This window comes from Microchirus variegatus, assembly GCF_963457635.1.
Source record: "Microchirus variegatus genome assembly, chromosome: 9".
Lineage (NCBI taxonomy): Eukaryota > Metazoa > Chordata > Actinopteri > Pleuronectiformes > Soleidae > Microchirus > Microchirus variegatus.
In genome coordinates, this window is record NC_139810.1 from 24,807,880 (window position 1) to 24,834,712 (window position 26,833).

At 36.4% G+C, this 26,833-nt stretch overlaps 4 protein-coding genes across 4 annotated transcripts; 2 read left to right on the forward strand and 2 right to left on the reverse strand.

The window, feature by feature from the left end:
• Positions 1-12,087: 12,087 nt before the first annotated feature.
• LOC310932225 (G0/G1 switch protein 2-like) lies at positions 12,088-12,423 on the forward strand (the record flags this gene model as incomplete). The annotated part of the gene is made up of 1 exon (XM_083895517.1): positions 12,088-12,423. One exon carries the CDS (start codon positions 12,088-12,090, stop codon positions 12,421-12,423), a length of 336 nt encoding a protein of 111 aa, XP_083751643.1.
• A 931-nt stretch (positions 12,424-13,354) lies between these two features.
• On the forward strand, positions 13,355-16,201 carry taf8 (TAF8 RNA polymerase II, TATA box binding protein (TBP)-associated factor; the record flags this gene model as incomplete). The annotated part of the gene is made up of 8 exons (XM_083894484.1): positions 13,355-13,494; positions 14,286-14,445; positions 14,895-14,993; positions 15,082-15,144; positions 15,272-15,396; positions 15,493-15,640; positions 15,724-15,866; positions 16,061-16,201. The coding sequence occupies exons 1-8, from the start codon at positions 13,447-13,449 to the stop codon at positions 16,199-16,201; spliced, it is 927 nt and encodes a 308-aa protein (XP_083750610.1). The 5' UTR covers positions 13,355-13,446.
• Positions 16,202-16,564: 363 nt separating this feature from the next.
• LOC310932227 (ciliary microtubule-associated protein 3) lies at positions 16,565-18,801 on the reverse strand (the record flags this gene model as incomplete). Its single annotated transcript, XM_083895519.1, has 5 exons — positions 16,565-16,630; positions 17,150-17,267; positions 18,015-18,148; positions 18,450-18,548; positions 18,652-18,801. 5 exons carry the CDS (start codon positions 18,799-18,801, stop codon positions 16,565-16,567), a joined length of 567 nt encoding a protein of 188 aa, XP_083751645.1.
• Positions 18,802-19,111: 310 nt separating this feature from the next.
• atp6ap1b (ATPase H+ transporting accessory protein 1b) lies at positions 19,112-24,471 on the reverse strand. Its single transcript, XM_083895234.1, has 10 exons — positions 24,329-24,471; positions 23,557-23,677; positions 23,088-23,162; positions 22,813-23,003; positions 22,673-22,710; positions 22,083-22,168; positions 21,285-21,511; positions 21,156-21,191; positions 20,406-20,643; positions 19,112-20,272 (listed from the first exon to the last, which is right to left on the reverse strand). The coding sequence occupies exons 1-10, from the start codon at positions 24,448-24,450 to the stop codon at positions 20,060-20,062; spliced, it is 1,347 nt and encodes a 448-aa protein (XP_083751360.1). The 5' UTR covers positions 24,451-24,471; the 3' UTR covers positions 19,112-20,059.
• Between the last annotated feature and the right edge of the window lie 2,362 nt (positions 24,472-26,833).

The window sequence follows — 26,833 nt, forward strand, 5'->3', positions numbered from 1 at the left end:
GGGACATCTTTTTTTATTTTATTTTTTTTCAAAGTGTGCCTATGATGCCTCCAAGCAACCGCATAGAGGTACACAACCGTACACACACGACTCACTTTGGTTTAGATGCACAGACGCAGTATTCAGAGAGTTTCACCTGCCGTCGAGCTCCATATGAATGATTATCCAGTGCATGGTGAAGCGGTTTATGATCGTTTATGTCACTAAATGTCACTTAATGTTATTTCAGGTTTCCTGACTTTTTATCATGTTAAATTTGATCATTTATTGGCACTTTATTTCAAGGTAACATGTTACAAAACAGACAAATTATTGTACTGTGTTTAAGACATGTGTAAATCTTCACCCTGTAGCTGACCTGTATTCAGAGAATGGAAAAGTAACACTGTACACAGCTTTAGAAGAGCCATATTGATATTTATTCTTGTAAAGTTGTGTTCTATTTTATTTTTTTAAATATCAATTTCTTTTTTGAATAAAGGAAAACTGTTAAAACAGTATAACTTGCTATTTATTTACCTTTATTTAACGACATTGAGATTAATACCATCAGTGTACTAGAAAAAGGTGAATGGTCATGTAAATGCACAGTAATAGAGTTTCATGTCTGACTGTAAATAATTCATTATTGTTGTTATCTCTACAGCTGTATGTAGAGACGGGTGCTCATTCATGTTTGATTGCAGTCTTTGAATTTGTTTTTCTCCCATTTTATTTTCCACTATTCATTGAACAGTAACTGTTGTTTATGTAGTTTTAGTATTAAATCCAAAACCGCATGTTCAACCTCATCTGGGGACAAATAAAATGACCTGTCTTTATCTGGAGTTGTCTCATGTGTTTGAGTCAAGTTTTGTACAAAAAAAAAGTTTTTCAAAAAAATTGTCAGATTTTGGACGACATAGTATAGTATGTCATTTTTGTCAAATTTTGGACCAAATTTTTTTTTCAAAAAATGGTCACATTGTGGTCGACATAGTGTAGTACGACATACTACATAGTATAGTATGACGTTTTTGTCAAGTTTTGGACCAAATTTTTTTTTCAGAAAATTGTCACATTTTGGACGACATAGTATAGTATGACGTACTACATAGTATAGTATGAAGTTTTTGTCAAGTTTTGGACCAAAAAAATGTTTTTCAAAAACATTGTCAGATTTTGGACGACATAGTATATAGTATGTCGTTTTTGTCAAATTTTGGACCAAATTTTTTTTTTCAAAAAATGGTCACATTGTGGACGAATTAGTATAGTATGACGTACTACATAGTATAATATGATGTTTTTGTCAAGTTTTGGACCAAAAAAAGATTTTCAAAAAAATTGTCAGATTTTGGACGACATAGTATAGTATGACGTTTTTGTCAAGTTTTGGACCAAATTTTTTTTTCAGAAAATTGTCACATTTTGGACGACATAGTATAGTATGACGTACTACATAGTATAGTATGAAGTTTTTGTCAAGTTTTGGACCAAAAAAATGTTTTTCAAAAACATTGTCAGATTTTGGACGACATAGTATATAGTATGTCGTTTTTGTCAAATTTTGGACCAAATTTTTTTTTTCAAAAAATGGTCACATTGTGGACGAATTAGTATAGTATGACGTACTACATAGTATAATATGATGTTTTTGTCAAGTTTTGGACCAAAAAAAGATTTTCAAAAAAATTGTCAGATTTTGGACGACATAGTATAGTATGTCGTTTTTGTCAATTTTTGGACCAAATTTTTTTTTTCAAAAAATGGTCACATTGTGGACGAAATAGTGTAGTATGACGTACTACATAGTATAGTATGACGTTTTTGTCAAGTTATGGACCAAAAAAATGTTTTTCAAAAAAATGGTTACATTTTGGACGACATAGTATAGTATGTCGTTTTTGTCAATTTTGGACCACATTTCTTTTTTTCAAAAAATGGTCACATTGTGGACGACATAGTGTAGTATGACGTACTACATTATATTGTAAGACATTTGTGTCAAGTTTTGGACTAAAGAAAAAGGTTTTCAAAAAAATTGTCAGATTTTGGACGACATAGTATAGTATGTTGTTTTTGTCAAATTTTGGACCAAATTTTTTTTTTTCAAAAAATGGTCACATTGTGGACGAATTAGTATAATATGACATACTACATAGTATAATATGATGTTTTTGTCAAGTTTTGGACCAAAAAAAAGATTTTCAAAGAAATTGTCAGATTTTGGACGACATAGTATAGCATGTCGTTTTTGTCAATTTTGGACCACATTTCTTTTTTTCAAAAAATGGTCACATTGTGGACGACATAGTGTAGTATGACATACTACATAGTATAGTATGACATTTTTGTCAAGTTTTGGACAAAAAAAAGATATTCAAAAAAATAGTCCGATTTTGGACGACATAGTATAGTATGTCGTTTTTGTCAAATTTTGGACCAAATTTTTTTTTCAAAAAATGTCACATTTTGGAAGACATAGTATAGTATGACGTACTACATAGTATAATATGATGTTTTTGTCAGGTTTTGGACCAAAAAAATGCTTTTCAAAAAAATTGTCCGATTTTGGACGACATAGTATAGTATGTCGTTTTTGTCAATTTTGGACCACATTTATTTTTTCAAAAAATGGTCACATTGTGGACGACATAGTGTAGTACGACGTATTACATAATATTGTAAGACATTTTTGTCAAGTTTTGGACTAAAGAAAAAGCTTTTCGAAAAAATAGTCAGATTTTGGACGACATAGTATAGTATGCTGTTTTTGTCAAATTTTGGACCAAATTTTTTTTTTCAAAAAATGGTCACATTGTGGACGACATAGTGTAGTATGACGTACTACATAGTATAGTATGACGTTTCTGTCAAGTTTTGGACAAAAAAAAGATATTCCAAAAAATTGTCAGATTTTGGACGACATAGTATAGTATGTCGTTTTTGTCAAATTTTGGACCAAATTTTTTTTCAAAAAATTTCACATTTTGGAAGACATAATGTAGTATGACGTACTACATAGTATAGTATGTTGTTTTTGTCAAGTTTTGGACAAAAAAAAAATTGTCAGATTTTGGATGACACAGTATAGTATGTCGTTTTTGTCAAATATTCGACTCAATAAATGTTACTCAAAAAACTGTTATGTTTGACTTGTCCTTTAGCTCAGATGGTAGAGCACCGGACCTGCCCCATGTGTTGAAGCTTTTGTCCCTTCTACAGGTGGCCCTGGTTCGAATCCCGCATCGAGTGTCCGATCCGTTATGTCATTCTCCCCCTCTCTGCCTCCCAATAACGGAGATGTAGAAATTTAGACATAGTAAAGTATGACGTTTTTGTCAAGTTTTGGACCAAAAAAAGGTTTTTCAAAAAAAACATTCAGATTTTGGACGACATAGTATACTATGTGGTTTTTGTCAAATTTTGGACCAAATTTTTTTTTCAAAAAATGGTCACATTATGTACGACATAGTGTAGTATGACGTACTACATAGTATAGTATGACGTTTTTGTCAAGTTTTGGACCAAAAAAGTGTTTGTTCAAAAACATTGTCAGATTTTGGACGACATAGTATAGTATGTCGTTTTTGTCAAATTTTGGACCAAATTTTTTTTTCAAAAAATGGTCACATTGTGGACGAATTAGTATAGTATGACGTACTACATAGTATAATATGATGTTTTTGTCAAGTTTTGGACCAAAAAAAAGATTTTAAAAAAAATTGTCAGATTTTGGACGACATAGTATAGTATGTCGTTTTTGTCAATTTTGGACCACATTTATTTTTTCAAAAAATGGTCACATTGTGGACGACATATTGTAGTACGACGTATTACATAATATTGTAAGACATTTTTGTCAAGTTTTGGACTAAAGAAAAAGGTTTTCAAAAAAATTGTCAGATTTTGGACGACATAGTATAGTATGCTGTTTTTGTCAAATTTTGGACCAAATGTTTTTTTTTCAAAAAATGGTCACATTGTGGACGACATAGTGTAGTATGACGTACTACATAGTATAGTATGACGTTTCTGTCAAGTTTTGGACAAAAAAAAGATATTCCAAAAAATTGTCAGATTTTGGACGACATAGTATAGTATGTCGTTTTTTGTCAAATTTTGGACCAAATTTTTTTTCAAAAAATTTCACATTTTGGAAGACATAATGTAGTATGACGTACTACATAGTATAGTATGATGTTTTTGTCAAGTTTTGGACCAAAAAAATGTTTTTCAAAAACATTGTCAGATTTTGGACGACATAGTATAGTATGTCGTTTTTGTCAAATTTTGGACCAATTATTTTTTTTTCAAAAAATGGTCACATTGTGGACGAATTAGTATAGTATGACGTACTACATAGTATAATATGATGTTTTTGTCAAGTTTTGGACCAAAAAAAAGATTTTCAAAAAAATTGTCAGATTTTGGACGACATAGTATAGCATGTCGTTTTTGTCAATTTTGGACCACATTTCTTGTTTTCAAAAAATGGTCACATTGTGGACGACACAGTGTAGTACGACGTATTACATAGTATAGTATGACATTTCTGTCAAGTTTTGGACTAAAGAAAGATATTCCAAAAAATTGTCAGATTTTGGACGACATAGTATAGTATGTCGTTTTTGTCAAATTTTGGACCAAATTTTTTTTTCAAAAAATTTCACATTTTGGAAGACATAATGTAGTATGACGTACTACATAGTATAGTATGATGTTTTTGTCAAGTTTTGGACCAAAAAAATGTTTTTCAAAAACATTGTCAGATTTTGGACGACATAGTATAGTATGTCGTTTTTGTCAAATTTTGGACCAATTATTTTTTTTTCAAAAAATGGTCACATTGTGGACGAATTAGTATAGTATGACGTACTACATAGTATAATATGATGTTTTTGTCAAGTTTTGGACCAAAAAAAAGATTTTCAAAAAAATTGTCAGATTTTGGACGACATAGTATAGTATGTCGTTTTTGTCAATTTTGGACCACATTTCTTTTTTTCAAAAAATGGTCACATTGTGGACGACATAGTGTAGTATGACGTATTACATAATATTGTAAGACATTTTTGTCAAGTTTTGGACTAAAGAAAAAGGTTTTCAAAAAAATAGTCAGATTTTGGACGACATAGTATATAGTATGCTGTTTTTGTCAAATTTTGGACCAAATTTTTTTTTTCAAAAAATGGTCACATTGTGGACGACATAGTGTAGTATGACATACTACATAGTATAGTATGACATTTCTGTCAAGTTTTGGACAAAAAAAAGATATTCCAAAAAATTGTCAGATTTTGGACGACATAGTATAGTATGTCGTTTTTGTCAAATTTTGGACCAAATTTTTTTTTCAAAAAATGTCACATTTTGGAAGACAGTATAGTATGACGTACTACATAGTATAATATGATGTTTTTGTCAGGTTTTGAACCAAAAAAATGCTTTTCAAAAAAATTGTCCGATTTTGGACGACATAGTAAAGTATGTCGTTTTTGTCAAATTTTGGACCAAAAAAAGGTTTTTCAAAAAAACATTCAGATTTTGGACGACATAGTATAGTATGTGGTTTTTGTCAAATTTTGGACCAAAATTTTTTTTCCAAAAAATGGTCACATTGTGGACGACATAGTGTAGTACGACGTATTACATAATATTGTAAGACATTTTTGTCAAGTTTTGGACTAAAGAAAAAGGTTTTCAAAAAAATAGTCAGATTTTGGATGACATAGTATAGTATGCTGTTTTTGTCAAATTTTGGACCAAATCTTTTTTTTTTTTTTAAATGGTCACATTGTGGACGACATTGTGTAGTATGACATACTACATAGTATAGTATGACGTTTCTGTCAAGTTTTGGACAAAAAAAAAGATATTCCAATAAATTGTCAGATTTTGAACGACATAGTATAGTATGTCGTTTTTGTCAAATTTTGGACCAAGAAAAAATTGTCAGATTTTTGGCGACATAGTATAGTATGTCGTTTTTGTCAAATATTCGACTCAATAAATGTTACTCAAAAAACTGTTATGTTCAACTTGTACTTTAGCTCAAATGGTAGAGCACCCGACCTGCCCCATGTGTTGAAGCTTTTGTCCCCTCTCCAGGTGGCCCTGGTTCGAATCCCGCATCGAGTGTCCGATCCGTTATGTCATTCTCCCCCTCTCTTGCCTCCCAATAACGGAGATGTAGAAATTTAGACATAGTAAAGTATGACGTTTTTGTCAAGTTTTGGACCAAAAGAAGGTTTTTCAAAAAAACATTCAGATTTTGGACGACATAGTATAGTATGTCGTTTTTGTCAAATTTTGGACCAAATTCTTTTTTCAAAAAATGGTCACATTGTGGACGACATAGTGTAGTATGACGTACTACATTATATTGTAAGACATTTGTGTCAAGTTTTGGACTAAAGAAAAAGGTTTTCAAAAAAATAGTCAGATTTTGGACGACATAGTATAGTATGCTGTTTTTGTCAAATTTTGGACCAAATTTTTTTTTTCAAAAAATGGTCACATTGTGGACGACATAGTGTAGTATGACGTACTACATAGTATAGTATGACGTTTCTGTCAAGTTTTGGACAAAAAAAAGATATTCCAAAAAATTGTCAGATTTTGAACGACATAGTATAGCATGTCGTTTTTGTCAAATTTTGGACCACATTTCTTTTTTTCAAAAAATGGTCACATTGTGGACGACACAGTGTAGTACGACGTATTACATAATATTGTAAGACATTTTTGTCAAGTTTTGGACTAAAGAAAAAGGTTTTCAAAAAAATAGTCAGATTTTGGACGACATAGTATATAGTATGCTGTTTTTGTCAAATTTTGGACCAAATTTTTTTTTTCAAGAAATGGTCGCATTGTGGACGACATAGTGTAGTATGACATACTACATAGTATAGTATGACATTTCTGTCAAGTTTTGGACAAAAAAAAGATATTCCAAAAAATTGTCAGATTTTGGACGACATAGTATAGTATGTCGTTTTTGTCAAATTTTGGACCAAATTTTTTTTTCAAAAAATTTCACATTTTGGAAGACATAATGTAGTATGACGTACTACATAGTATAGTATGATGTTTTTGTCAAGTTTTGGACCAAAAAAATGTTTTTCAAAAACATTGTCAGATTTTGGACGACATAGTATAGTATGTCGTTTTTGTCAAATTTTGGACCAATTATTTTTTTTTCAAAAAATGGTCACATTGTGGACGAATTAGTATAGTATGACGTACTACATAGTATAATATGATGTTTTTGTCAAGTTTTGGACCAAAAAAAAGATTTTCAAAAAAATTGTCAGATTTTGGACGACATAGTATAGTATTTCGTTTTTGTCAATTTTGGACCACATTTCTTTTTTTCAAAAAATGGTCACATTGTGGACGACATAGTGTAGTACGACGTATTACATAATATTGTAAGACATTTTTGTCAAGTTTTGGACTAAAGAAAAAGGTTTTCAAAAAAATAGTCAGATTTTGGACGACATAGTATATAGTATGCTGTTTTTGTCAAATTTTGGACCAAATTTTTTTTTTCAAAAAATGGTCACATTGTGGACGACATAGTGTAGTATGACATACTACATAGTATAGTATGACATTTCTGTCAAGTTTTGGACAAAAAAAAGATATTCCAAAAAATTGTCAGATTTTGGACGACATAGTATAGTATGTCGTTTTTGTCAAATTTTGGACCAAATTTTTTTTTCAAAAAATGTCACATTTTGGAAGACATAGTATAGTATGACGTACTACATAGTATAATATGATGTTTTTGTCAGGTTTTGAACCAAAAAAATGCTTTTCAAAAAAATTGTCCGATTTTGGACGACATAGTATAGAATGTCGTTTTTGTCAATTTTGGACCACATTTATTTTTTCAAAAAATGGTCACATTGTGGACGACATATTGTAGTACGACGTATTACATAATATTGTAAGACATTTTTGTCAAGTTTTGGACTAAAGAAAAAGCTTTTCAAAAAAATAGTCAGATTTTGGACGACATAGTATAGTATGCTGTTTTTTGTCAAATTTTGGACCAAATTTTTTTTTTCAAAAAATGGTCACATTGTGGACGACATAGTGTAGTATGACGTACTACATAGTATAGTATGACGTTTCTGTCAAGTTTTGGACAAAAAAAAGATATTCCAAAAAATTGTCAGATTTTGGACGACATAGTAAAGTATGTCGTTTTTGTCAAATTTTGGACCAAAAAAAGGTTTTTCAAAAAAACATTCAGATTTTGGACGACATAGTATAGTATGTGGTTTTTGTCAAATTTTGGACCAAATTTTTTTTTCCAAAAAATGGTCACATTGTGGACGACATAGTGTAGTACGACGTATTACATAATATTGTAAGACGTTTTTGTCAAGTTTTGGACTAAAGAAAAAGGTTTTCAAAAAAATAGTCAGATTTTGGATGACATAGTATAGTATGCTGTTTTTGTCAAATTTTGGACCAAATTTTTTTTTTTTTTTAAATGGTCACATTGTGGACGACATTGTGTAGTATGACATACTACATAGTATAGTATGACGTTTCTGTCAAGTTTTGGACAAAAAAAAAGATATTCCAATAAATTGTCAGATTTTGAACGACATAGTATAGTATGTCGTTTTTGTCAAATTTTGGACCAAATTTTTTTTTCAAAAAATGTCACATTTTGGAAGACATAATGTAGTATGACGTACTACATAGTTTAGTATGATGTTTTTGTCAAGTTTTGGACCAAAAAAAAGATTTTCAAAAAAATTGTCAGATTTTGGACGACATAGTATAGTAGGTCGTTTTTGTCAAATTTTGGACCAAATTTTTTTTTCAAAAAATGTCACATTTTGGAAGACATAGTGTAGTATGACGTACTACATAGTATAGTATGATGTTTTAGTCAAGTTTTGGACCAAAAAAAATTCTCAGATTTTGGACGACATAGTATATAGTATGTCGTTTTTGTCAAATTTTGGACCACATTTTTTTTTTCAAAAAATGGTCACATTGTGGACGACATAGTGTAGTACGACGTATTACATAATATTGTAAGACATTTTTGTCAAGTTTTGGACTAAAGAAAAAGGTTTTCAAAAAAATTGTCAGATTTTGGACGACATAGTATAGTATGTTGTTTTTGTCAAATTTTGGACCAAATCTTTTTTTTTCAAAAAATGGTCACATTGTGGACGACATAGTGTAGTATGACGTACTACATAGTATAGTATGATGTTTTTGTCAAATTTTGGACCAAAGACTTCTTTTTTGAAAAAAAATTTGAAATTTTGGACGACATAGTATAGTATGACGTTTTTTGTCAAATTTTGGACCAAAATCTTTTTTTCAAAAAAATTTGCACATTTTGGACGACATAGTATAGTATGATGTTTTTGTCTAATTTTGGACGAAAATCTTTTTTTCAAAAAAATTGTGAAATTTTGGACGACATATAGTATGATGTTTTTCTCCAATTTTGGACGAAAATCTTTTTTTCAAAAATGTTTTGAAATTTTGGATGACAGTATAGTGTGATGTTTTTCTCCAATTTTGAACAACATAGTATAGTATGATGTTTTTGTCAAATTATGGACAACAGTATACTATGATGTTTTTGTCAAATTTTAGACCAAAAAAAGGTTTTGGTCGACCCTCTGGTGGAGGATAAAGCTGTAGATAATGGATGGATGGATAGTATAGTATGGTGATTTTGTTAAATTTTGAACAACATAGTATAGTATGATGTTTTTGTCAAATTTTGGACCAAAAAAGATTTTTCAAAAAAAAGTTTTTTCAAAAAAAACATTTTGGACGACGAAATGCTATGCTTGACAAAATTTGGATAACACAATAGGTATCATAACATCCAGATAACATATATTACACACCATATTGCAAATGATTAGTAGATGCTGTTACTTAGTCTAGTAAATTATTACTAATGATGAATACATACATAATGATAACTTATTACACTATTAAACATTTTAATGCTTCATAGTTTGAGTTGTAAACAATAATTAACTGCTTATTAATGCATTAATTAATGTTAATTAAGGGACACTATAAACAGTAAATTATAGTCAGCCAACACATAATAAAATGTGTCCTCACAATCAAGCTCAAACTGAAACTTTCAGGTTTTATCAAAAATTAATCAGGCTCTGAAGCTAAAAGTCCCCATGAATCCTCTGAAATTCTTGCTAGTCACTCCTGGTTTACCATTTTATTGTTCACCACAGGTCTCCAGCATTTGCTAATATAGACAAAGTGCAAAAAGTCTAATTCTGAATTACAGAGTGAATAACACACTGAGCTTTGCACTTTTTATTAGAGACATGTGTGTAGAAAATGTGTTTACAATTCTTCTGTACACATTCACGTGTGTCCTCCTCACCCTTCTCTTCCCGGAGCTCGGGAACCTGCACCGTTAACCCTCCTCAGCTGCCCTGAATCACAACATGGTCAACATGAGGAAGTCCAGTACAGAGACAGACTGCCCATTCAAGCAGAGGAGAGGAGACCAGAAATGTGGTGCAAAGGTTTTTGCACTTAGCAGAGAGTTGTTTGGGAACGTCTGACCATCATCACTGACCAATGGGGAGGAAAGGTTGTTTTTCAATTCAGACACATTGCATCAAATACACAAAAATCATCATTTTTTTGTGTATTTGTTTTAGTTTCATGCTGCTGAACCTTTACTAATATTATATTAGCTTTATGTTTACTTATATTAGTGAGTGTTTATTAATCGTTAATGATTACTAAACACTCACAAATATGAACTAATATTACTCAATTGTTATCTAGCTATTATTAGATTAGATTAGATTAATGTCAGCAGGTACAACATTTACTGTGTTGTTAGATTAACATATTAATATGCTAACATTTAACAGTTCAGTCAAGGCTGATGGTTAGAGGGCTTCCCAAGGATTTTGTAAAATAAACGAAATCAGTGTGCAAAAGGAAATGTTTACTATGGTTCAAGAAAGACAGTGTTAATTTTTCATTATATTATTAATAACCTTAAACCTAAGGAAAGTAAAGGTTGTGTCCTCTGCAGACCATGAGTACATGAGTGTCTGTAATCTGTCTCGAAAGAAGAAATCAGAATTAGCTATTTGTCAAACTGAGTAATTACCGAGCAGGACATCTGTGACTCAGTGTGCGTGCCGAAAAGAAAACATCGACATCCTGTGATGTTGGCTATTACAGTGAGTGCATATGCCAACTTTCTCTGTGACAAAGATCAGACACATTTCACAAGGTTTCTGTCGAAAATGAGGTCAAAGGGCAGGGGCCACACACAATTCCATGACATCAGAAGACATTGACTTACATTCAACCCAAACCTCATCCTAACCATACTGCATGCCTTTGCCTTAAAATGTAATAATTTATCCTATGGGGACTTGCTTTTTGTCCCCAAAATGTGACTGTGTAAACAGATTTAGGTCCTCACAACATGAGCAATACCTGGAAAACACACTCACGATAGTGTACATGAGCTGGAGCAGCACAGGCCGCTCGATCAGACGTCATAATAAACCTTATCTGTTAGGGTTCAATAAGCCTCACAGCATCTCAACGTTTGTGGTCGCAAACAACACAACACAAACCACACAAACGTGTGTTTACATTGTTGATTTATCTATATTCTACACACAGGATGACTGTGCGGCTGTAATTCTGACACGTCCAGACTTTGTGTAATGACACATGCACAGTTTCAGCTACAGGGTTCATTTGTTTCACTTCTCATCCCCATGCCCTTTCACCTAAAAGCCATAAAAAGCAATGGCACAAGAGTCCTCATGAATATGCATTTTGTCTCCGCTGTGGGAGTCGACTTAATCCTGGAGGTGTTTAAATGGCACATTCTGCCTCTCATCTTTCTGCCTTCGGATTCCTGATTGGTCTAAACAGTGAGAAGTGGGCAGCATTTTTGATTTTGCTTTCAAGTGAGTATGAAGGTCTTTCTATGCTTAAATAATCCTAAAATAAACCAAAATGTCTTGTTTAATTCTGTGGAAACGTATGGGTAGAATTTAAGTTTTTTACTCATCTACAGACCACTCGAAGTGCACAAATATGAACAACATTACTGAGATCATCCCATTTGCCAAGGAGATGCTGAACCAAAGGCCCTGCTGGGGCTTCGTGAAGATCTACACGCTTGGTTCCACCCTGGCTATACTTGGAGTTGTTGGAGGACTTTTGGAAATGCTTTTCCTGCCATTTGAGGGGCAGGAGAACGCCGAGGAGACACCTGTGGAGCTAATCAAGAAGAGCAAGCCAGCGTTGATGCCACTCACCGCCTTTGTTTACCTTGAAGTCAAGGACGGGCTGGAGACAGAAGAGATGATGGCCAAACATCTGGTGTCTGCTGGGCGGAGAAGCTCAGTCAACCGCTTACATGCTTATTAGAGAAACCCTGCTCTCTTCGTGTAATGGGGCGATTACAAGGGTTAATGGCAATATTGGTAAATAACTCACCATGTTTAATTGGTCTCCATATTTTTAAATATGGTTAAAGATGCAATTCCCCCTTGACTGAAAAAAAAAAGGTGCGTGGATGAGTCTGGCTGCTGTGCAGCAGATTCTTGTAAATGTATTCGAATGTGTTGGTAAGCAAATGGAATGTGTGTGAAAGATTTTTATTTTGAACTGTAATAAATCCATTTCTCAGCGAGAAACTGATGAGGGTCATGTTTTTTTTTATTCTGTTTTTTTAATGCAGTAAAAAAAAGCTTCTGATTGCAGGATTACGGCCGCAGCTGATACTAACGTCCTTTAATCTGTTGGTAATTTTCTTTATTGTTCAATTTGGCAGAAAGAAATACACAGTTAAACTAGCTATAATTATTCTTTTCATGAGCAGTTGATGAATTTACTCATTTTGCAGTTTTCTGTTTTTAATGCTGTTATATCTATGAAGGTGCACATACACACTTTCTTTGTAAAACACTTTTAAAACAACCACAGTGGACCAACTGTACAGACTAAGAGATTAAGGGCACGATAAATAAAAGACATAACAGCTCGTGCAAGGCAATAAAATACATATATTAAACATAATGTTGAGCTTATATCGTCCGCCTATCCTGAATGGAGTGGCCTCATTTGAGTTTAAGGCCAATCATAGCTGTTATCTATAAGATTGTGAAAATAATCGTTACTAATCGATTAGTATACATTTACAGTGTGTGTGAGTTGCGCTTTTTCACCGCTGTGAGGCAGCAATGCACAGATGTGTGTCCAGTCTGCCGTAAAATAAAGACGACGAAGAAAAACTTCCGGTGAGTTTGCGGAAACGACGTCACACATTCATACGCCGTGTTTACTAACGGCGGCTAGATGGTGATCACTGGAGATGTAAAATTTAAATTTCTGTCTGGATAAATCTGTTTAATCCAAGGACTATTGTGTATGTATTACATTTAAATTGTGATGGCTGATCCCGCGGTGTCGTCGGGGGCTTCGCTGAATGCAGGAACGGTAGGAACGAGTTTTTTCCTTTTTTTTTAACGAACAGGGTGTTAGCTGCTTCACTGTCAACCTCATTAGGAAGCGAAAATAACTACAGCTGAATTCAGAATGAATATACAGGTGATTTTAAGTCTGTCACACCACAATATAGACAGCTTTTATCTCTGTGGATGCTGTAATCAGTGAGTATATACGTTTAGCAGTCGCTGTGTGTGTGTGTGTTGTGTGAGACTGTGTACATGTGCTATACGTACACAGTCTCCCACAGCCCTGCAGCACTTTCGGACTATATTTCCATAACCAATTACAATGTCACTGTTAACGGAATCCTCATCGTTGACAACATTTAATAAGAAATTAATTTATTTAGAAAAAAGTTGCGCATGTCAAATGGGCTGTTCGTTTTTTTTCAACGATGACCACAATTAGGAAGATTCATTAATGTGTGTGACGTGACATATACAGTCATGCGTCTTTCCACATATTCCAGATTCTTGTTTTTCACTCTCTAATGTTCGCAAAAGTGTGCCCTTAGTAATATGTTTTAGTAACACAAGTAAAACCTGTTCAAACATTTGTATTATTAGTTCTGTTCGCTCTTCACTATTTGAGCTTATGACTTAAAAGCAAATGAAGGTAGAGTACAGACAGAACCCTCTGTCCATTAATGTTTATATATGTATATATGTATTCTTTTCATTACCAAAATAATACTATGACACTGTCATCCTATGCCTGGTTTCTGTTTTTGGAAGTTACTTCATGATTTCTCTTGTGTGTTTTCTGTCATGTATTCATAGCGTGGGACTGGTGGTAAAGCAGCCTCCAGTCCTGCAGAAAACTACCACCTGGCCAGACGCCGCACCCTGCAGGTTGTCGTCAGTGCCCTGCTGACCGAGTGTGGCTTTGAGAGTGCAGAAAAAGCAGCGGTGGAGACGCTCACAGAAATGATGCAGAGCTGTATGTATAAATCCTAAAGTGATGCCTTTATATACACTGAGAATTTCAATTATTTGTTAAAGCAGCCAGCGTATTTAAATATGTGTGTATAGCAAATTTAGCACAAGTTTTCTCCTGTGTAACAACAGTTTCTTCCAGCAAATACAAATAGCAAAAACAAATCCAGTGTAGTTTATCTCATGAGGCATTTTCTAATCTTCATTACAAAGCCATCAAGGCTGCACAGTTTCCCACACTGTTGATACACTTAACCATGGATCACCAACAATATCTAATCCTTTCTTCCTTGGACCATAAACCGCACCCACTGAAGGTTTCATTAAAATGAGCTTTTCACTTAAAGAATTATGTTTCTCACAAACGGATGAACTCACAGAGCAATAAAAGGGAGAAATACAGTCATTTGTAACTGCGCACTTTTCTACAACACAATGCTTGGTCTTTTCCAGATGTAACTGAAATAGGTCGCTGTGCCAAATCCTATTGCGAGCACACAGCCAGAAGTATCCCAACCCTGTCTGATACAGTGGTCACGCTCATCGAAATGGGTAAGTCCGAGAGGAGACGGATGTATTATACAGTCGTAATGCAAAATAAAAACCAGTAACGTCATTAAATCTGTCTGTGTCGCTGCAGGTTTTAATGTCGAAACACTGCCTGTGTATGCAAAACGGTCTCAGAGGATGGTTATAACTGCCCGTAAGTCTTAACACTTTACGGTTGATGATAAAAATGTCTAATGAGTGATTAACCCACAAACACGAGAAGAAGCTGCTGTTTTTTTGCTAATGTAAAACATGACGATGTTTAATTCTATGAATTTCAGCTCCAGTGACAAACCAACCTATGACTCCAAGAGCGCTGTCAGCCGGACAGAAACGCACACATCCAGCTCACATCCCTGGCCACTTCCCAGAGTTCCCTGACCCTCACACCTACATCAAAACACCAGTGAGTCAGAACTCTGTATCTGAAGTTTATTTTATCAGGATGTTGATTCTCCCTGACCCTCGACATTAAAACCTCATGTGTGTTTGTTTTTTGCAGACATTCAGAGAGCCAGTGTCAGACTATCAAGTGGTCAGAGAGAAGGCAGCGACGCAGAGGAGAGACGTAGAGCGAGCGCTCACGCGCTTCATGGCCAAGACCGGCGAAACTCAGAGCCTCTTCAAAGACGACGTCACTGCCTTCCCTTGTGAGTTTTTACCCCCTCTTTCCCTTAGATTTGTCATGGTATTAAAAACATGCCGTTTCAAACCTCTGCATCTGTGTTGTCAGTGATCGCAGCACGGCCGAGCACCATTCCATACCTCAGCGCGCTCCTGCCGTCTGAGCTAGAACTGCAAACCCTGGAGGAGACAGACTCCTCTGAGCAGGACGACCAGACGGACAACGAGAACACGACAGGAAACATCATCAACGTAAGTTTAGATACAGAACAATTCATTGAAATGGCATAATCAGGAAATCACAACGGCTGCAGTTAAATAATTTAAGTTATCAGTGGTTTATGTTTTATGCTGATAAAATGCAATACCTAGCACAGTAGTTAGCACACACTCTTAACTGATTGAATGATTACCCACTACAATCGTTTGTCTTCTTTCCTCACTAGGATGACCCAGGTGCAGACAAAGAGAACTCCCTGCTTCCTCCCGGTGGCGGCATTCCCTCCACAAAGGCCACTGAGGACAATGTGATTGATAACCCATACCTCCGGCCCGTAAAGAAACCCAAAGTGCGGAGGAAGAAATGAGTCCGGGACCCGCTTGAATCTAAACAGACTCACACTCGCCACCGTGGCCAGTGCTTTGTTAGCTGGGACAAATGGCTGCTTTTTCTCAAGACGGGGACCAGTGCTGCTGTTGATTTTGGCAGACTGACGCACCCATGAGTGATTTCCTTTGTATTAGCATTTTCTTTTTTTTCAGGAGGCACTGGCTTTGTTTAAAAATGTTGTAAGCAACAACACCCTTGTGTAAAATACATACAGAAAGACATTTTGTGAATAAAGAAAAAAAGAGTTTCTTTTTTTTTTTTAACTCTGACGTTGGTTTGAGTCTGGGTTACATTCGGCTTTGGGAAGGAAATAGGTAAGATTTGTTTTTAAAGCATGGGTTTAATAGTACAAACTCAGGTAGGCCACTCTGCTCCTCCGCTTCAGAAAAGCCTTTTCATCATTTAGCTGAAACACAAAAAATCAAAAGAAACGAAACACATAATGAATTTATCCCACCTTAAATGAAAATAGTTTAGCCTTTTAAGCAGGAGTTTGACATTAGTGCAGCATTGCACGAACAATCGATGGCTCTCTCATACTGACACACAGTGAAGTCTACGGTCATTGACGGAGCATTTAACAGGAAATGACAGTACGTCAGCAAAAGAAACTGAATATTACTGTACCATTTCCTATTCTAATATGTTCTGACATTTTCAGGCCATTTTAATAATTTGATTCTATATTAAATTAAATGTGTCCTTATAGAATACATTGATAAAGTGATGACATTTTACAACCTCCTATGACTGGCTATAACCATAACCCAAGAGCTGAAATTGGAAATTGTGGCCTTATCTCATTAATAACATGCCAACTGAAAGTTGTATGAGTGTTCATTTATAACCTGCTGCTTCTTTAAAGTGTGGCTTATAATTTAAGAATTTACAACATTAAGAGCATGTGGTCTAATGTTTTACTCACCATCACCCTGAGGGACTTCTTCTCAATCTGAGGCAGTCTGGACCAGTCTGGACTCCCGAAGCACATTGGCCAGCTCACCTTCCTGTTTGTCACCACATCATGTTTGTAGGTCCCAGGTCTGCGTACAAAGGTAATGTGTGTCATTGCAGTTCAGCATGAGGTTGCACAATTAAACCACGTTACATCCTTAATGTCAAACTGAGGACATAGCAAATATAGAGATAACTAGAAAAGCACTCGGAGAGCGCAGATCAACGCCAAGGCAGCTCAGTGCCTACAAAATACACCCTGCTGGCGCACCTGGGTCAGACAGCGAATGTTATAACCAGTGATGGGTTCTACGGATCAAGCCCCAGTTGTTCCTGGTCCCATTGCGGACATTTCCTGAATATTTCATCCGAATCCGTCCATGACTTTTCGAGTTATGTTGCCAATTATCAGACAAACTCCGGCGAAAACATAACCTCCTTGGCGGAGTAATAAGTCGTCTAATTGTAATTGGTTGTGTGACTTGTGAGCATGTGCTCAATCATTTCTGGTTTCATATTATTATCTTGACACTTGCAATTTGCAGGCCACGACGAAAAGAAGATTTTCCAATTTTTGGGTGAAAAAACATGAGAAATGAAGAAGACGGAATGAGAGCGGGACCAGGATTGTCAGAGTCAAAGCACCAGATTTGAACATGTTTTGCTGCACAGCACAATAATCAGCGTCTTATCTAGGGATAATGAGACAATAAATAGTTATTGTGGATCTTTTTGTTGACTCTGGATGTCCTATGCTACTCTGCCTATAGACCCTTTCTAGATCCACCACTGACTGGATCTGTGTGTGTGTGTGTGTTTGTCTGTCTTCTTCTTACCCTGGACTGGTCTCAGCTGTACGTGTCCTGGTCTCGAATCTCTGTGTCGTAGAGTTGAACGGTGTTTTTCCAGCAGGAGCGATCGTGGACTGGCTCTGATCCTGCTGGTACTGCTGAGGCGAAGGGGTCGAGTTCTGACGATGACGTAAAGACATTTAAAATGACGCGTCACTTCTTAAGTGGAGTAACCGTGAGGATTTTTAATTGCACTTGTTTGGTAACAGAATGTCCTGCAGAAACATAATCATATCAGTCTGGGGTTACAGTATAAAAGGGGGGAAAAAAGAATCCCACAGAGCTATGATTCAATGCTTCTTTTAGTCATTTAGTCAATCCTGCCATCCACAGAGTAAATACACATATAATGAAGAATGCCCTCTCATTTTGTACAAGGCTGATAAAACAGGTAAAACAAACAAAAAAAAGAAACACTACCTTGTCATCAGGCAGAAATCGTGCAGCAGTCCTTGCAGAGAGACCATATCCTCTCACACTCCCCGGTGTCTTCTCCAGGTTATAAACGATGGTGTCATACTGTAACGAGAACACATTTCAGGTTTCCACGACATGTAACGGGATCACATGATAAACCGCAAATACATGTGTAAAAAAAACTACTACTTCCTCAGCTACACACCTTGTGGTTGTCATAGGAACCAGGACCGACGAGCAGAGCCTGCTGTCGTGGCATTTGGTTTCCCAGTCTGTCTGGTGCGTAATGGAGGGGGAAGAGTTTCCTCTCCCGTCTGCTGCCAAAGACTGTTTTCCCAACAGGAGCCGCTGACATAGTAAAAACGATGATGGGGGGGAAAATAACCTCTTCTACTACAATGAGCTAAATGAACGAGGAAGTAACGTTACACCCGCACACAGTTGTGTCGTCGTCGTCTTGTGTGTTGACGTGTAACTATGGCAACCGATTTGCTGACTTGTGAAGAGATGGCATCTCCAAGACATTGCTACACAGGCACAATTAAATTAGCATTTAATAAACTAGTTTGTTAGTAATTAAATAATCTGCGATACATGAAAGTTCAATTAAACAAACGTAAACTGTACAATTAAATAACTTCTTTATTTGCAATTTGAGACAGAATATGTCATGGCATCAATGACTCGGACAGAAGCAGAACTAAGGCACTGTTAATATAAATTATTTGTTAAACCAGAAGCAAAATGTAATCTACAACAATGCAAGCGAAGGCAAACGTCTCACGGCTCCACCAGGTGTGTTGTTTTTTTATGTTGTTTGTCATCATTGACATATGGACTGGAATGATACAACTAAAAAAGTTGACTGAAACCTGGCATATATTGTATATTTTTTTGATACAATGATATTGTTTTGATATTTTACGAATGACATCAAGTTTTTTTTTTTTTTTTTTTTTTTTAAAAGGAAAATATACTTATTGTTCAAGTATAAGGGTAGGCCACACTAAATACTTGAAACTTTAACCTGTGGAAGCTGTATATCTCCCATATGTTTGTGGATGTGCTTCAATAAGGGTGGACATAAAGGACACTGTACATATAGCATAGCTAAACAACAAATCTAATGGAGAAAAGACTTTTGCACAGCGCTGTATTTCAAAACCGGCTTCATTTCAAGATTTCACAAACAAACAAACGTGATATAAAGTCATTACCAGTAGTCTTTAAATTAGAGTTAGGTTGGGGAAAAAAAACAATAATAGAAAAAGTCACTGAGGTCAGCGAAGGTCCAACAGCATTCAGCTATGACATTCATGTTGGCACAGAAGGCACTTTCTAGGTAATACAGCAATTATTTTGTCTCACCAAAGATGGCACAAAGGCAACTTTTAGCTCACACACTCAAAATCAGCTCATGAGAAGGTAAAGGTGCATTCATTTTGGCACTAGCAAATGAAGAAAAAAAACAGATGGAGGATTTAAAAAAACAATGAGTGAATCTGCCTGACAAATACCTGCAAAGTAAAAGGTCCACGCATACTAAATGGTTGAACGACACAAAGGAAACTAGGAGGCACTGAAGGACCGAGGAGTGGTGTTAGGAGAGAGCTTCATTCAGACTGAGGCACAGAAATCGTTGGACCTTTGGGGTCGTCGAATCGATCCATGGTGTTTAGCTGCATGATCATGTGCAGACCGTACACGAAAATTAAAAGCATGATCAGTGACGTCACCAGCCCCATCCAAATTCCCGGGGTGAAGAAGCCGGCACAGTCGCTGGCATAAGAGAAATTTGTTCCGTTTGCCAAACCGAAGCCCTGAATCTGTATTGTAAAGGAAAAAAAGGCCGTTTGAAACATCAAGTTAACGAGAGAAAGCCAATAATCAATTATTTAAAGTAATAATAATGCATGAGTATTAGATTGCAAGACAGAGAACGCAGCATAATTGTTGTACCTGGAAATCAATAAAATTGAGCCTCCACTGGGTTGCATTTTGGCTGGTGTCCTCTGGAAAGAGCAGAGCGCCTTGGAAGTTGTTGACAGATTGGCAGCGGAAGGAATATTCTACAGGGGCGTAGATGCTGCGCCAACCAATGAAAGACGCCGTTCGACCACCGAACTGCAGCTGCACAGAGTCCAAGGTGGACCAGTTCCGCGCAGACACAGAATAGAAGCGCTGACTCATGGCAAACCTGGAGCGGAAAACATGACAAATGAAACAAAATAAATAAATAAATAATGCCTGACTATTAAGAGCAGCAGAATCATGTATACAAGCAGTATAAAAAATGAACAGATTAGCGTTTATGATCAATCTAGAACATGCGTCTTTCCGTTTGTGCATTTCTCTTTGTCTAGTATCTACACATGGATGTGTCCGTCTGCCTCTATGTGCATTTTCATCTAAATGTGTGTGTGTGATACAAATACTTAATATAAGAGACAAATTATTACAACTTGAAGCCACGTTTTCAGGAGCCTTAAATGATTTAGTTCATATTTTTGACTCAAAATCATCAGGCTAGTACGTTGGCTGTACCACTTGGCATTAAGACTGGAAACAGGGAAACAGCTTTGCTCTCTCCACAGGTAAAACCTTCCCGTGGCTCTAAAAGTCCAATATTACACTGTAATTGTTTGTTTGTTTAAAAGCTAATGCTAAAAAAGGTGTATTCTCTTTGCCTTTTGAAATGTGTTGGCTTACCTTAGTGTATGGCCTGATGGATAACTGAGGACAAGCCTAAAGAAAGAAAACACCATATTTACATTCAATAAAGTGAGATTTTCTTATAGATTTTTGTTTGTTTTTCAAAACAAAGACAAAGCATCTTACAGTGAGTTGCTGCCGTTACACACGGAATCTTTCAAGTCAGGCGTTTGTGTCCCAAGGTCGGTCCAGTCTGCGGTGCTCGAGAGGCTGATGCTGAGATTCTGAGCCCAAAGCATGATGCAAGGGTTACCAGACTCATTATACATGATGGGCGGTTGGATGTCAGGCACCACTGCCTGGAGTAAGGAGCGGCCCACAGACTGCCCCGAGACAAACGACTCTGCAATCACCTGCAGAGATAAAGTTTAGGTTAAAATGTTGTGTTTGTTTATGACAGTGACAGAAATTATTAGAAACATATATATATATATATATATATATATATATATGCACACGGCACACACAAAATAAAGTCACACATGCTAATGTAATTGCATTAGTACGTGCACCATTATGTTAAATGGTCTCCTGCACAGATTAAATACTCCCAAGGCGTGACGGTCTGGACTGTGGTGGTAAAACCGTGTGCATTTAGTACTTTTCTCTTGATGCTGAAACACGTTTTTATAATTTAAGGATTTTAAGGATATTGATTACATTATGATGGATAATGATGGCATTATCGTGCCTGAAAATCCCAGTCATTCAGTATATTTAGGTAGTCAACAGACCTCATTTTCCTGGGCACACAAGACCTGACCAAGTAAAGCAACCTCAGATTATAACACTGTCCCCACAGGCTTGTACAGTAGTCATTAAGTAAAGAATGCAACATTTTTGTGGGCAGGCAGTGTATATATATATATATATATATAAACACACATATATATACTTTATGTACTGTATTTAAAATATAACTACCCGTGATGGCTGGAGTCCTGTGTATACTGCAGTGTATGGAATATTTTTGGCTTTCAAGACACCGAGGACTTTCCCGATAATCTCATCTGTTGAAAGAAGAAAAACACTTGAGTTACACACTGACTGTACATATCAAAATGGACACATCAGGTATTATAAAAACAACTTCAACAGCTCATGTCCAGTCTGCATTTTGTTTTTTTTAATGTTATTTGTTGAAAGCATCTTCATGTCCAGATAACCGTTAATAAATGAAGATGCGTTATGTTGTTGGGAGTCATGGAAAAGTTGGCGTACAGACAGCACTGTGACAACAGCTATGCTATAAATCACTACATCTTGTCGGAATCCCCTGTAAAAACACTAAAAAACCTCATCATGAATCAATGATGCACGCAGGGCGATGAGTGACTGATCAGTGTATCAATCTCTCCGATTTGAACAAAAATGATTAGTTCATTTACATTTTGCAATATCCACAGATATCAGGCTTTTTTTCTAATCATTTTTTGTCTGTTGAGGACATGAAGGAGATTTCAAAAAATAAGCTTTTCTAGACATCAATTAAAGACTATAGCTTTTAAACTTACCATTGCTGTGCAGGTCCTCTTTGCAAGACTTGTGTGAGCTATTTAATGATTTAAAAAAAAAAAAAGAGTTAATTTTCTTTATGTGAAGCTAAAATGAAAACGTGATACGTGCATTCACAGATGTACATTAGCAAACTTACCGAGTACAATATGGAAGATTGATGAGAAATAGATTACTGATAGATGTGTTGATGGTCAAACCAGACAGAGTGTCTGCATCTACAAGCACAGGTGAGACACTGAGCTTCTCCTGCAGCAGAGCCGGCACGGCAGAGGAGCCCGACCACTCCAAGGCTGGAATCGTCACTGACGATGAGGACTGAAGTGCAGCCTGAGTGAAATTAGAGGTCATCTTAGTCGTCTCATAAAAACATCATCTCTATAAAGGACTACGGTACATGTAGTAAACGCCTACCTTAAGATTTTGAAAGGCACCATCGTGTTCATCTCCAAACACTCCACCAAAGACTGTGAAGTCATCTTTGCTTAGCTAAAAAACACACACACAAATGTGTGGGAAAAACCCCTTGTATTAGTCGTGGAAACAAAACAGTACATTGTGAAAACTGCAGATGCGTAAACACAGAATCAGTCGGGAACAGGAAACATCTATGAAAGAGAAGAAACTTGAGCAGTAACTGTTTATGTAATAGAGGAACTGTGAAATAGGAAGTAATACTAAACCAGAATAAGAAGACTTTACAGCACAATGTCTCATGGAACAGCAGAGTAACGACAAATGACTCATTAATGTACGAAACAACTTACATCTGAGGTCAAAATCACAGAAAAACCTTGCTACGGAATCAAAATTCACCTTCCAAAACCGCTTAATGTCTATACTGTAACTGTGACGAGTGCATGTCCATGTTTCAGAGACTGACCTTGTCCTGCAGAAAGAGCAGCACAGTGTGGGGACCCGAGCCAAAGGCAGTGGAGAGGTAAGCACTCAACTGGTCAAGGGACGTGATGTGACCAGCTGCAGAGGAGGCAGGTGTTGGTAGGCTGAATCAGCAGGGGAGACGCAAACAGATGCCATTATCTTATACGTTTACATACAGTTTCTTTTACAACATAACCAGAAACGAACTCGCAGTTGTCGCTATATTCGCTGTATACCGGGCAATGACGAGCATCACAAAAGAGAATATAATTGTTATTCAACATCATTTTCTACTCAGTCTCAGATACAGTAGAGACACCAAACATCATAAAATGGTGGTGTCACTGCAAACAAGAAGTAACTACAGTATCACTGCCTACATCCCCATCTCATGAAGCTATAAATAAAACCAACACAGCTACTATATTTTGTTTTTTTTAATACATATTCGGTGACGGGGATAGAATATGTGACAAAAATATATTTTCTTTCCTTGTTTTTCTATGTCTGCTGCTTCAAATTAACTGTGTATAAATACTGTTACTATACGAGCATTTATGTTACAGTAAACTTCTTCCAAAAGTGCACTCTATACCACTCCTGACTTACTTATTATATAAATGTTTCCCTTTCTCTACTTACAGCTGTGAAGTTTGTTGGGGTGAGTCACATAACCTTAGCTAAAAGTGTTAGCATTAGCACCCAGGCTACAGGGTGGACTACTATTAAAGCTTCGCTTGACAAAACGGCAACGAAAAGTGGGGGGAAATTACCTGTCGGTGGACCAGAGGAGAAGTGGCACTTGAGCTGTGGCGCTTCCTGTGGCGAAAAGTTCGAAGAAAAGTACAAGAAAAGACGTTAATCGCACTTTAGTCGAACACTTCGGTCCAGCCATAGCTGCTGTTGGCTGCGAGCGTTTCCGCAAAGCTGTGTGTTCACGTGACTCAGACCAGCTGACAGTCATGTGCTGTGTTTGCCGTGTGGATGAAGAACGAAAGCGCAAATGTACCTCCTCCTCCTCCTCCTCCTCCTGCTGCTCCTCCTCCTCCTCCTCCTCCTGCTGCTCCTGCTCCTCCTGCAGCTGTGTTGTAACTCTGTACTTGCTCTCCCTTTTCTAACAAAAGTATTTCACACAGTGTTGCAGGCCAGTGGCGTACACAGGGGGTCCATTCCTGCCCTTGAGGGAGTGGTAAAAACATGAAGAATTGCCATACATGCTGTCATTCATTTGTAGCCTCAAATATAAAAGCATAAAATAATTGTAAAATGTTTTTATTGTTTCTAAAGGAGTGCCTATAGTGGAGAAAAGTGATAAGATAAGATAATGCCGTCACAAACAGGTAAGAAAGCAGAAATAAAGACTATTAAATACTATTAAATATGTGTAAGAAACGATAAAAACAATATAAAAACAAGATTAACGTCAATAGCTTCACTATAAACCATGGGTCTCAAACTCAAATGACCTGGGGGCCAATGCGCATCTATTGTGGTCAAGAGGGGGCCGGCCTAGAGATCAAAAAGTGGGGAAAAAAAACAACTGTTCACAGTATCACACATTATGCTTAATAATACTATGATGCTAAATTAATGTATTAATATCAAAAACAGACATTTATCATGTAAAATTCGTACCAGGAGCCGTTTCGGCCACTGCAATTCGTGGATCGGGCCCTAACAAGCGTATTTATATATGTAATTGAATGTTGTATATGATATATTTAATGGGATAAAAATGACCAAATATCTTATTATTACTGTTATAAAAAACATATAACAAGCATATATTATATTCTATCGCTGGCAGCTGTGCCTCAGCTACACAAGATGGTGAAGTCGTGGGCCATGTTTTCATCATAACATGATATTAAGTGGGGGGCCTCATGTAATCGATTGGGGGGCCGCATGTGGCCCCGAGCCGCCAGTTTGAGACCCCTGCTATAAACAGTGTATATAAGTAAAACAGTGCACTCAGGGAAGACAGTGTTTTAATTTGCAGTATGCAGTGTCCTATAAAGCCGTGTTTCCATCATGCTACAGTTCAGTTTGGTACAGTATGGTACGGTCTGGAATGGTAAAGCCCTTGATTATGCTTGGATTTCGGCTGATTCCCACTTCTGCTCGACTTGTGGCTGTTTGTCACAAGGGAGCGACACTTTTTTCCTGTCGCACCAATCAGCCGACTGTCGTGGGTCTAGCTCCGCCCGTAGCGTACTGTACCATTACTGTGGAACCCCAAGGGAAGAGGGCCAAAAATGGAATGGTTGGGGGCAGGTTATTTTGGTACTATTCCTGATGGAAACGCATTAATAATACGTACACTTGGTGGAAACACGCCATTAGATTAGCCCCTTGCAACTTTGTTTCCTGTGGGTGCTCTTCCAATCAAAAAGGGTGATGTTATCCCTAAGTTCCCTACTGCCCTTACCTGACATGATATGGACATGTCTGCTGTAAGTGTGGTGCAGAGGAGTCATCTGCTCTGCTCACTCCTCTCTTTCCAAAGAATGTCAGGAAACTAGTGGCCTTTGTAAACCATAAAGGACATAGTGCTGCTTTTGTTTGCTTACACAAAACACATAAAATGCGTGCTCTGGTTTGTTCATTCAGGTCAAGGGCCCCTGACTTAAAGTAGATGAAATACTTATACGTATGATTGTCATTGATATCACAAGTCACAAGAAATTCCTTAAATAAATACCTCAAGGTTATGTCAGGCCTTCCTTTCTCTCATGTAAAGAGAGATTTTTGTGACAAAAAGTGATATCACATGTATACTTAATAATACTATTTATGATGCAAAATGAATGTATTAATATCAAAAACAGACATTTATTTTAAATTACATAAATAATATTGTGGGCAACTGTAATCAAAATTACAACAAGTGTATTTATATATGTAATTGAATGTTATATATGATACATTTAATAATGGCATAATTATGACCAAATGTCTTATTATTGCTGTTATAATAAACATTGCTAGCAAACATTATATTATATTATATTCACCTCGCTGGCAGCTATATCCAGCTACACACTGTGTTTAAAAGATGGTGAGGTCATGGGCCATGTGTTCATTATAACATGATATTAAGTGGGGGGGCCACATGTAATCGATTGGGGGGGGGGGCGCCATTTTGAGACCCCTGCCCTAAAGTAACCCGCAACCAGAATCACTCACCGGGCAAAGAAGAGGAGATGACCGAGGAACAGCTGAATTCAAGACACTGAGGTGGAAGTGAGGCAACAGGGAACCAGCTGGAGAGAATCAGA

Bases quoted from the DNA above. Each gene is read 5' to 3' on its own strand.
- atp6ap1b (XM_083895234.1), bottom strand. From the start codon at position 24,450: ATGGCTGGACCGAAGTGTTCGACTAAAGTGCGATTAACGTCTTTTCTT. The intron at 23,678-24,328 runs GTAATTTCCCCC...CTGCTGATTCAG, and splicing joins CTCCTCTGGTCCACCGACAG to CCTACCAACACCTGCCTCCT. The intron at 23,163-23,556 runs GTCAGTCTCTGA...TGTGTTTTTTAG, and splicing joins TGCTCTTTCTGCAGGACAAG to CTAAGCAAAGATGACTTCAC.